Source organism: Saccoglossus kowalevskii, chromosome 18 (genome assembly GCF_978046115.1).
Source record: "Saccoglossus kowalevskii chromosome 18, keSacKowa6.1, whole genome shotgun sequence".
Taxonomy (NCBI): Eukaryota; Metazoa; Hemichordata; class Enteropneusta; family Harrimaniidae; genus Saccoglossus; species Saccoglossus kowalevskii.
Genome location: NC_140658.1, coordinates 14,579,730 through 14,589,868, shown reverse-complemented (window position 1 = coordinate 14,589,868; position 10,139 = coordinate 14,579,730). Strand labels below are relative to the sequence as shown.

Below are 10,139 nucleotides of genomic sequence, written 5' to 3'. Positions count from 1 at the left end.
CTCGAGATCTCCATCGATAAACAGATTGTTGACAGCTACAACAACAACAAAAACAGCAACATCAAGAACAACGACAAAAACAACGACAAGAACAAGAATAACGACAATCATAACGTTAACAACAACAACAACAACAACAACAACAACAACAACAAGAATGACAACCATACATGGGTACACGGGAGATTGAAGTTTTCATTCGCTATTGGGACCATTATGGGGCATGCTTTGTGAATTGGCATAGTTGATGTATGTACTTATGGGATAAAATGAGCACAAATCAAATTTAAAATAACTTTAATAAGTTTTTTTGCATAACAATCTATTGTGTCCAGCACCGTATTTTAGACGATCATGTACATTCTTTTAAAATCAAAATAACAATCTTTTCTTCTCCGTTCTTCACACTTAAAACACTTTTAATAAACACATATAAAACAATATAAACTCTTGAAAAGATATTTCTCTAATAGGTTTTCTCCAAAGCTAAAATATTTGTTGCGTTATTTGTTATAATTCAAAATGGCGGAATGTATCAGGAAGTTTCCGTTCTCGCAATATCTCGCGATGCGCGAGACCTTGTCATTGATTTTTCTTTCCCATGTATAGTCACAGCCAAAATTGACATGACAACCATTGTTTTTTTGAGCGAGAGTTCGGTTTTACTAAGGCCACACTCGTAACAATACTCGTAATAGTCATTATGTTTTAAAGAACGTTAGTGCAAGGCATATTGTAATAATAACTAAAAAGTACGTATACACTGAGCCTATTGTCTCAAACACTTCTCGTTGCACTTGGAACAAATTTTCACGAACTTCATAACCTCTTCCGACTAAAACGCAACACTGCGCAGCTTTTATTGCGCACGAGCAGTGCACACAGAGCAGTGCGCAGAGATCAACAGTCAATAATCAAACATACTTAACAAGATGGCAGCCAAGTGTTTCCAACCCAATCTTCGTCTAACAAAATATCGGAGTAAATCTTAAAAATGTGATTTTCAAGTGTAATTATTTACAATGAAATGATTCTGGCAACAAACTTGTACCATTGACAAACAATGTTAGATACTGTTGCTTTATAATAGTTGAAAGTACTGAAAAAACGAATATGTGTCTATTGAAGCAGCACTATGTTTCAGGGAAATCATGATTTTATGGAATGTCGCTGCCTAATATGGGCCCTCTATCTTTGTAAATTGTATGCAGTGAAGCTAAATCAACATGCATGCTTGCATTTTTTTTTAAACAATTTTTAAAAATTACTTTTAATATAAACGATTTGGTGTAAATTGTTAAACAATAAAATATATAGACAAAATTAAGTGAAGTTGGAAATGCGCATGCGTATTTCAAACAATGGTTCTAAACAGTGGTAAATATGTTGAATAATGTCTTTCGTGGTGGCGCTCGAATAAAGCTGCACCGTTGATGTTTTTCCCGGTAGTTGATCGAAGCTACGCCAATTCGGGAAGAGGACTCGCAGTAAATATACACAGCCTCGGATACGAGTTCATTCATGACAAAAAGCTCGACTGGATTCAGTTCATATAGTACATAGACGCGCTGGCGTCAGCCAGCACCGATATCAACGTGCTTTCAAAGTTAGGTTGCTGGGTATTAAGATACATATCGAACTCATCCCGGTCAACGTCGCCTAGCAACTCCGCATCCGTGAACTGCTCAAAAGCGGAGATAACGCTATCTATGGTCGTCTGCGAGATGTTCATATTTCCATTGTCAGTCATAATGATCTGGTTCGTAATTTCGTCTTGAAGTGACGTATTTTCTTGTTTGACCATATTATTGTTCAAAAGGTCACTGGGAGATATGAGAGGGGGTGTCATGTCAATTTCACCTGGAAGACTTGTTTGACATGAAAGAGGTTCGTTTTTTATTGGGAAATTGACATTCGTGTCCATGGTGATGGGAGTTGTCGGAATACTTCCGGTGATCGTAGACGCAGGGAGCATTGGTGGCGTTATTTGAAGAGGGTTAAGGCTGCTGTTATTGAACAAAGTTGACGACAGCGGATGAGGGCTAGCAACCAAGGCCCGAAGAGTACTCAGGTGCTGGGTTCCGTTCATGCTGCTAAGGCTGTTCGTACTAGCGCTTGCAGGGTGAGTGGTGGCGTAAGTCGTAAAAACAGAGTTGGCAATGTTTGTTGTATTCGCAAGTTGCTGCTGGTGTGGCGTCAGCGTCATCGGCTCCGGCATGCAGGCAAGCTCGTCAAAAGTTGTCGGGAAAGTGAAAATGTTATTGTCCGTTTCAACTGTGTTGAGTGGCGACATGACCGGTGTTGGTAAGTTCATGGCGGCCAGTGGATCGACATTTGCCGTATTTGCCGTGGTCGTTTTCTCAAATAGGTTGGAAAGGATACTGGTTGTTTTCAAAGTTGCAGCAGTTTCACCGCCGATCGTTAATTTCAAACGATTCTGGTCAGGAGTTGGCGATGTACGCGGTGATACATCTGGAGTGTGAAGGGAGCTAACATTCGGCGTAGGGGGAGACGAAGATGGGATTCCCGGTGTGGACGGCGTCTGTGGCGTCGCTCCCAGATCGGTATTCGCCGGGGCAGTCAGGTCGCCAAGTGATGGCAGAAATCGTCCCGGTTCCACGCGTTTGCAAACTCGTTTAGGTTGCTTGTTTCTACGTCTTGGGCGGTATTTGTAGTCCGGGTGGTCCGTCATATGTTGCACGCGCAATCGTTCGGCCTCCTCCACAAACGGTCTTTTCTGGACCAAACTGAGATTGCGCCAAGCTTTACCTGTTGAAATAAAAGAACAACGGATCTGTCAGTGGAGCGAAGAGAAAAACAACTTGGCACATGCGCATAAGACACGAGTTTTGCATATGAAATAAGGGCTCATTTTGTTGGGGTGGAGCACAGGAGTCAGCGTAACCAAAAAGCATATTCACAAAGAAGTTGATAAAAAGAAAAAAAAAGTCCCGAAACCGGTATTTCATCATAACAATAAGCCGATGGAAAAATGAAGAGCGAACTGAATGGGGTCACGGTCACGATCAACAGCAGGTCAACTTGGTTGTCAAAAACAAGTCATTGAATATGCTAATCACCTCAACCAGCGCTAAAACGCACAAAATACCGAATCCCACATTAGCATAAAAAAGGCGACTTTTGGTAATCAGAACGCTTTTTTGGGCAGACAAAGGGTGTTTGTGCCATATCGATGCAGTTTAGGAAAAAGCGAAAGAACTTGTCCTTCTACTGGCATAAAAGAATATTTTGCTGAGATGAGTGCGAATAAGCAAATTTTCTGATACGCACTTCACGATGATTCAGTCCAATTACAAAAAAAAACAAAAAAACAACTCAATAATGAAAATATGTGTTTTAAATATTAAAATCAGCCTTGTAATCTTTTGTCACAAAGGTTTTTTTTTTTTTCCGGCCGTGACACATCAGAAAAATGTTGCTATGAAAATGACAAAAAAAGTGTTATCCGGCGATTTCCCGTTATAAAAATAGCCGTGATTTCAGGACCAGTTGTGACACACTTTTCACGAGTTGCTAGCAGCGCTTATGGATTTTAATTTAATTCATCCTAACGCAATAAATAACTTGAGCTTGTTTAATAATAAAAAAATAAAAAAAGTGTGCGATTTAAATTCAACTGTACTTCTTGACAACGGAGGGATGTTGAATATGGTTGACGCTTACATAAATCAGTTGACAGGGAGATAGGCCGCCGCAGTCAGGGGTCGCAAAGTACCGGGCACTGATCAGCTGAGCGATCAACAAGGCGCCGATATATAAGTAGCGAGTCAGAACTGAGAGAAAAAAAAAACACCACTGCTTTCCCAAGCTAAGTGAAACCCACTCAACGATACAGGGTCAAGTTATTTTCGGGGCGAAGTAATTAAACACTACACAGGTCCAACAATAAGTATCGTAAAACAGAAGGTGAACTTACCGAGCATTTTGCTCAGATCGGCATTGTGGAGATCGGGGTTTTGATCGGCGAGTCGTTTGCGCTCGTCTTTTGCCCATACCATGAACGCGTTCATGGGTCTCCGAATACGCGGCTCTTTCTTCTGCTTGGTAGTGGTTGTTTCGTTCACGGATTTTTTTTCCATCCACTTGTAATTGGCGGCCTGTGTCGCATTTGTGACGTTACCCGAGGCAGCAGCGGCCGCTGCCGCCGCCGAACTGACAAGTGAAGCGGCGGTGACTCCCGTCATCGCAAAGCTCGGTACGCCTGTACTGCTAACGGTTCCGAGCACGATACCCTGTAGTTTCACGCCAGTAAACGTGGCGTTAGTAGTGTTCATAGTTAAAGTAGTCGATTCACTCTTGACTTCGTTCATTTCTCCGAAAAAAATCAGCTGTTTTTCATTCAGTGTCTTTTTCACAGTATATAGTTTACCCACTTGCTATCAGTCAGCTGGCCAGCGAGTGAAGCAATCGCCTCGATCAGCTGTTTTTTCCAAAGGCCAACACCGGAAAACGTCAGTCAGAACGAACCATCCATGGACCAATCACAGCCAGGTACTGTGTCGGAGTATCCGCCCCCATGATGTAAGGCAAGCTTTATGCAAATGATTCACGTGACCTTCCAGGGATTATTTTTTTCGCAATTTTATTTTTCTGTCACTTCAACGCAATTAGATAGATGATTGTGCAGTTGGCATAGAACACATACGGGGAGTTATTAAGTCAAATTAATGATATTTCTAGTTCTCACGGTCCTGCCGGTGAGCGGGCCGCCGAGTCGTATGAGACCGGGCAGATATAGCGCGCGAGCCTGTCACAGAGCAATTTTATTAAAAGGGGTCGTATGGATCTTAACATCGATTTCCAGCCGAGCACATATTCACTACTAGCAGCTCGTTTATTTCAACCGGCACGTCTATTCAACTCAACTCAAATTATATTTGCATTTCTATGCACACTATCCTCTTTAATGTAAAACACGTGAAAAGCGAGCCATGGAAGGGAGTTGTTTACCGCATTGGGGTAACATAACATACAACGGGCGCTCTGGAAGTATTGTTGCTAAAAGGCCTTGAATAATTGGCGACGCTACACGGCGAACAGACGTGCTTTTCAAATGTTAAGACCTTACCATAGATACACAATCTACCATTGTATATCCATGATTTGGTAATCAAAAAGAAACGGTAGCGGTGCGTGCTTGCACAGCCACACTGATCATGCAACACAACACACGACAGTGTCACTAAATAAGGGCCACCCTAGCTTACTGATTATTGGAAGGTTATCAAAACTGCCAATCTCTTTTGACCCTTGGGGTAATTTACAACTTAAAAAATTTGAAAAACAGGACGAACAAACACGGCATATCTAGGGCGCTTGGCTATTTTTAGAAGCTCGAGAGAGATCTGACCGAACTTGGGAGAAGTAAATATGAATCAGATTAAACTACACAGATTAGCTTTGACAATGACAAATGACCTGGTTATTAATAAATCTGACAGATCACCGTGTTTCTCCAAAATCCAGCCAGCATTTTGGCATTTTCTGACCTACTTTAATTTTGGAAAAAACACCGTTCCATTATAGAGGAGTTTTACGGTTCGAGGGCCCTCCAGGCGTTTTAATGTGAGTATAGCCAGCGGGGTATAAAGTTTGAACAAAGGGGATGGTGACACAATTAACTTCGTAGAGTAGAGCGAAAAGTTGTCAACAACTCCCGGAAGTGACTTCCTCAATTTTGACACTAGAGGGCGCCGATGAAATTTAATTTGCCTGACATCCATTGCCTTGCACCCCACTGCAGATGACGTGGGTTGTTCCCAAACTTCTTAGCCAACCGCGGATTTTTATCAATAAATTCCAAATGACCTATCATTCTGATCATTAAGCGGACGTCATCACTGGTTATCAATTAATAAATTTCGACTGGTATATATTATGTGCCAGCATATTAGAAATATTTATTTAAGGATGACAAACAATCAATACAAATAAACAATAACTCAATAATTTGAAACATGATTACAAAAAGTGTAGTTTACTTCCGAGAATGTTCTCGCTCCGGACATACATTATACAGAATACAACTTATTGTGCCCATGTGTTCCAGGGAATTAATTTATTGTTTGGATACGCACATTTGATTTTTACATGTATTGTGTGTGACCAGTGCATTCAATCATTGCGACTGTGAATGAGACCCTTTTAACGACGGTTAGCAAATGATTGAAGAGGGCGCTGTCAATCCTTATGCCTGAACCGTGACTGCGTAGAGTTGGTCGACGTTGTTTACAGAAACAAATCTCAGTGGCGGATCTGGGGGGTGTATTCAATTTGTTTTTGTATAATATAAAAAAAAAATATTAACTTAGTCTAGCGATTTTAAAGTTTGCCCCCCCCCCCAATAAAAAAAATCCTGTATCCGCCCCTGAATCTGTCTAACCTTCTTGTAATCTGTTAGACACATTTGTTGATTTCGAAAGAACAAAACCCGGTCATTTTAAGTAGTTTAAGGACCTCGTAGATATCTGCGGTTTTCTTGGAAAAATCATGAGAACGGGCAGTGATACGTCGCGTGGCAGTTTTCTGACCAGCTGCTATCTCAATGGTCCACAGCGCTCTCAGAGCGTCCACCGTCCCCGAAGGGTAAACTTAGTGAAATCATATCGCCATCCTAGCTCGCCACGGGGAAAATATATATGTGTGTGGTAATTTAGCAGGTATATGTCACTGATTTATCAGTATTTTGTATAGAAGTACTGTCGTCGATCAGCCGTGCACTGGCCACTGAGGGCTTGAGGCTGACAACTGACAACAGTATCGTCATTAACGTCGCTAGACCACCTGCAGGTTACCAAACTCGTATAAATAATCAGATCATTAATTTGAGTCGATCTATTTGGCAAAACTGTCGGCCAGATTGGAGGTGGTATGACAAAACACAACAGTCCTCTGGGACCCATTCCCGCAAATTAATTTTCATATCCGTTTATATTACAATCATAACTTGTAATGGTTATCTATTCTAATATTTTATTATTGAAAGTTAGTATTCGTGATCTTGGAGTCTTTTTCAGAGCACCATAAAAATACTCGCGATGATATATTTCGTCTTGAAAGTTACCACATTGTATGACAGTAGCGATCTGTCACTGTGTATCGAAAATTGGTTTGCTGGGCTACACTTCATTCCGTATTGGTAATATGAGTTAGACAACACATGTTCCAATTTTTATATTCACCAATTCATGCGTTGCCATGAAAACCAAGTAGCATGCCTTTGTAAAGGTCCCAGTAAATCGAAGTCCAACCAATTTTCGAACCCTTGAGTCCAAAGTGAAATGTTTTCACCTCAGGAGGGCGGTATAACAAATACCGACGTACATTCAGTTGCCAGAACCGGCGTTGGTTCGTTGTCCAGCTGTCAATGCACGTAATCCGAACCTAGCCTATAATCGGGATAGGCGATAACGCGACAAATCTCCACTCAGATTAGGATTAGTGTAACTGCCACTGAATGAAATTTGAAATCTGTATTCAATTTTCCGAATGCGATGACCCGCACTTTAACTGACTCGATCGTAGTATCCAGCTAGTGTTGGTTATTTGTTCCAACTTTGCAAAAAATGTAAAATGTGAATAACAATTTCATGATCTGTTCCGTCATCGCGACATTATGCCAGATTAAAGTCATGGTGACATCAGGAGTGACACAAATCACACAACACTTGTGTGTGTTAAGGGGCGGGAAGTCACGGTTGATAAGGCTCGGGTCAACTGAACTTTAGATCCGTTTACGTGAAAAACATCATGATTGCACAGTGCAAAATTTCGGGTTATCATTTTGGATACTGGGTAGTTAAATGCGTGTTCATCACGTGATGATAACTAAATGTGATCTTGATAGTTAGGAATGAATCAAACAGCTAATGGGAGCAGCCATTTCTTTATTATTCCACTCCTGACGGTGACGTTTTTGTTTGTTTTGCTGCTAATTGCAAGTTCGTCTACATGCGAACCGGTCCGCCTGTACTACCGCGTTTTTTGGAAGGCGGGCACACGGCAGTCTGTACTCTGTTTTATGATACTGATTAAGCAGTTGGGCAGGGGAATCTAATACAACTCATCCTGATGGAAGGCGAACACGTTAACCACACTTGATGTTAACGAGGTGGAACAAACTCCACTCCGCGTACACTCCGCTTGTTTTCGCGAGGTTTCCAGAAGTACGTCGAAGCGAATGTAATCCACAACGTTTTGGGAGGACGTGCTTGTATTTTATTTACTACCGGTATTATATTTATTGGATGTACATGTGCCCGAACCATCTCGAATATTCATGGAATATTGTTTAGTGATTCAAATATTCATTCATTAGTTATAATTAAATGTTCATAGCAGCTGCCGCTAATACAAGTTAAATCTAATGTTAGAAATTCAATTTTCCCGCATACTTTCCTGTTTTAACATTGGCTTCAACACTACGGATGTAGTTTCGAATAACCTCCCGACACTTTTTGCGCGACATGCGACAGATCGGTGTAGAGGTCGCCAACTTATAGCGTCAATGGTAAGTTGTCGGCATGGCAATCTGGACTGTCACGAAGTATACCGGATTCTTTCCGAGGTATGCCGAATGTGATCACGAATATCCACGAAGCCATATACCCAGTACATGACGAACTAGACACTAGAAAAGTGTCTTTGCTGGGATACACCATTTCTTAGGGTCCCTCCATCGGATGACGAATGTAGGGCACACTTTTATTTTCTTCAGTTTGCGAATTAATTTCTGGGGTAGCATCATCTTTTATTTTCTTTGTTAGTCAAAATAAATAGATGGATAACAGAAGTTGAAGCAACAAAGAATTTTAACATGAAAGTTTTTTTTAAAGTTTTTAATATCAGTGTTTTCGGGTTTACTTGCTTTGTGTGTTCGACGGTTATTGAAGTGCGTCCTCAGTTGTAATGTGTTCTTATTCTCGGGCCTGGCAACCATCACGATGAAAACAAAGGCCTAAAACTTTCAGAAAACGGTACTTTGGGATGATTGTTGAGACTCTCCTGAACAGTGTAACAAGATTACCCCTGCATAAGCAACATATATAAATTGGGTTGTTCAGGATTACTTTTTTCACCGGCTCTTCGATCGGCGTGACGTAGCTCCGCCCGAAGATATGGACAAAAAACAGCTAGACTGCGAAGTAATCACCTGTACTGGCACATAGTACTAGTGGGTCATTACAATTTCTCATTTTCGGCATTTCTGTTCTTGCAATTTACATGTGCTTCAATGGAAGTTTTAAAGGGTAGTGATCGTCGCGCAACGCGTGTTCGAATTTCCTGTAAACAAACTATATATTTGACACGCGTTGTTACGTCGCTATGAGTCCCATATCGAACATGACGCGACACGACGACCACCGCCCTTTAATACAGGTACGCGTGTGCGACATCTCGTAACAAACATGACTGAACAAGAGACACTGTCGCTAGATGTATTTTTAATTTTTTTTGGCAGTTCGATTTGAAATATTAAGTGGCGGTGGTCGTCGCGTCGCGTCGCGTCCTGTTTGATATGGGACTCATTGCGATGTACACAATGCGTGTTTGTTTACATGAAATTCGAACACGCGCTGCGAACAAGCTCAGGCCCGACAAATCAATTTCAAGATTAAGATATACATCTATCTCAAACTCATGTCGCACTCTGATTTACAAGTTCAATGGTACTATCGACTCGTCCTTGGTTGTTTTGATAGTGTATAAATAGATTGCCCCGCGTCAAATCGTCATTATGCGATTCCACGCCATGAAAGCCAGCAAATGAACTCCTTTAATCCAAGGTCGTAGATATATCCGTCCCGCAGACAGCAGCAGTCACCGCCGCCGGTTAATATGGCTGGCTGGGCACATACAAAACAAATCTCCCTCGTCATTCGCTTTCCTTTGTATCTCAGCACAATAAATAATATCTGTATGGAGTGTGTGACACTCTGTTGATGCATGTATTTTATTTCATTTTGATAACAGATTCAACGTCTGGCTCATAACTGTGTGTTTTTACTTTGTTTGGTGGTATGTGCTGCAGGTAATCCGTGTTAAGACCGATTTAGTTAATCCCTCGCAGCACGGATTGATTTCAGCTGTTAGGAGGAAAGGGGGTGTCATTATTTGAT

General features: G+C 41.4%; 1 protein-coding gene across 1 annotated transcript; it reads right to left on the bottom strand.

Moving 5' to 3' along the window:
- Positions 1-283: 283 nt before the first annotated feature.
- sox7/17 (protein) lies at positions 284-4,152 on the bottom strand. Its single transcript, NM_001164978.1, is given in 3 exon segments — positions 284-2,769; positions 3,938-4,094; positions 4,097-4,152. Coding segments are annotated over 3 exon segments (1,416 nt in total). The 5' UTR covers positions 4,130-4,152; the 3' UTR covers positions 284-1,543.
- Positions 4,153-10,139: the final 5,987 nt, after the last annotated feature.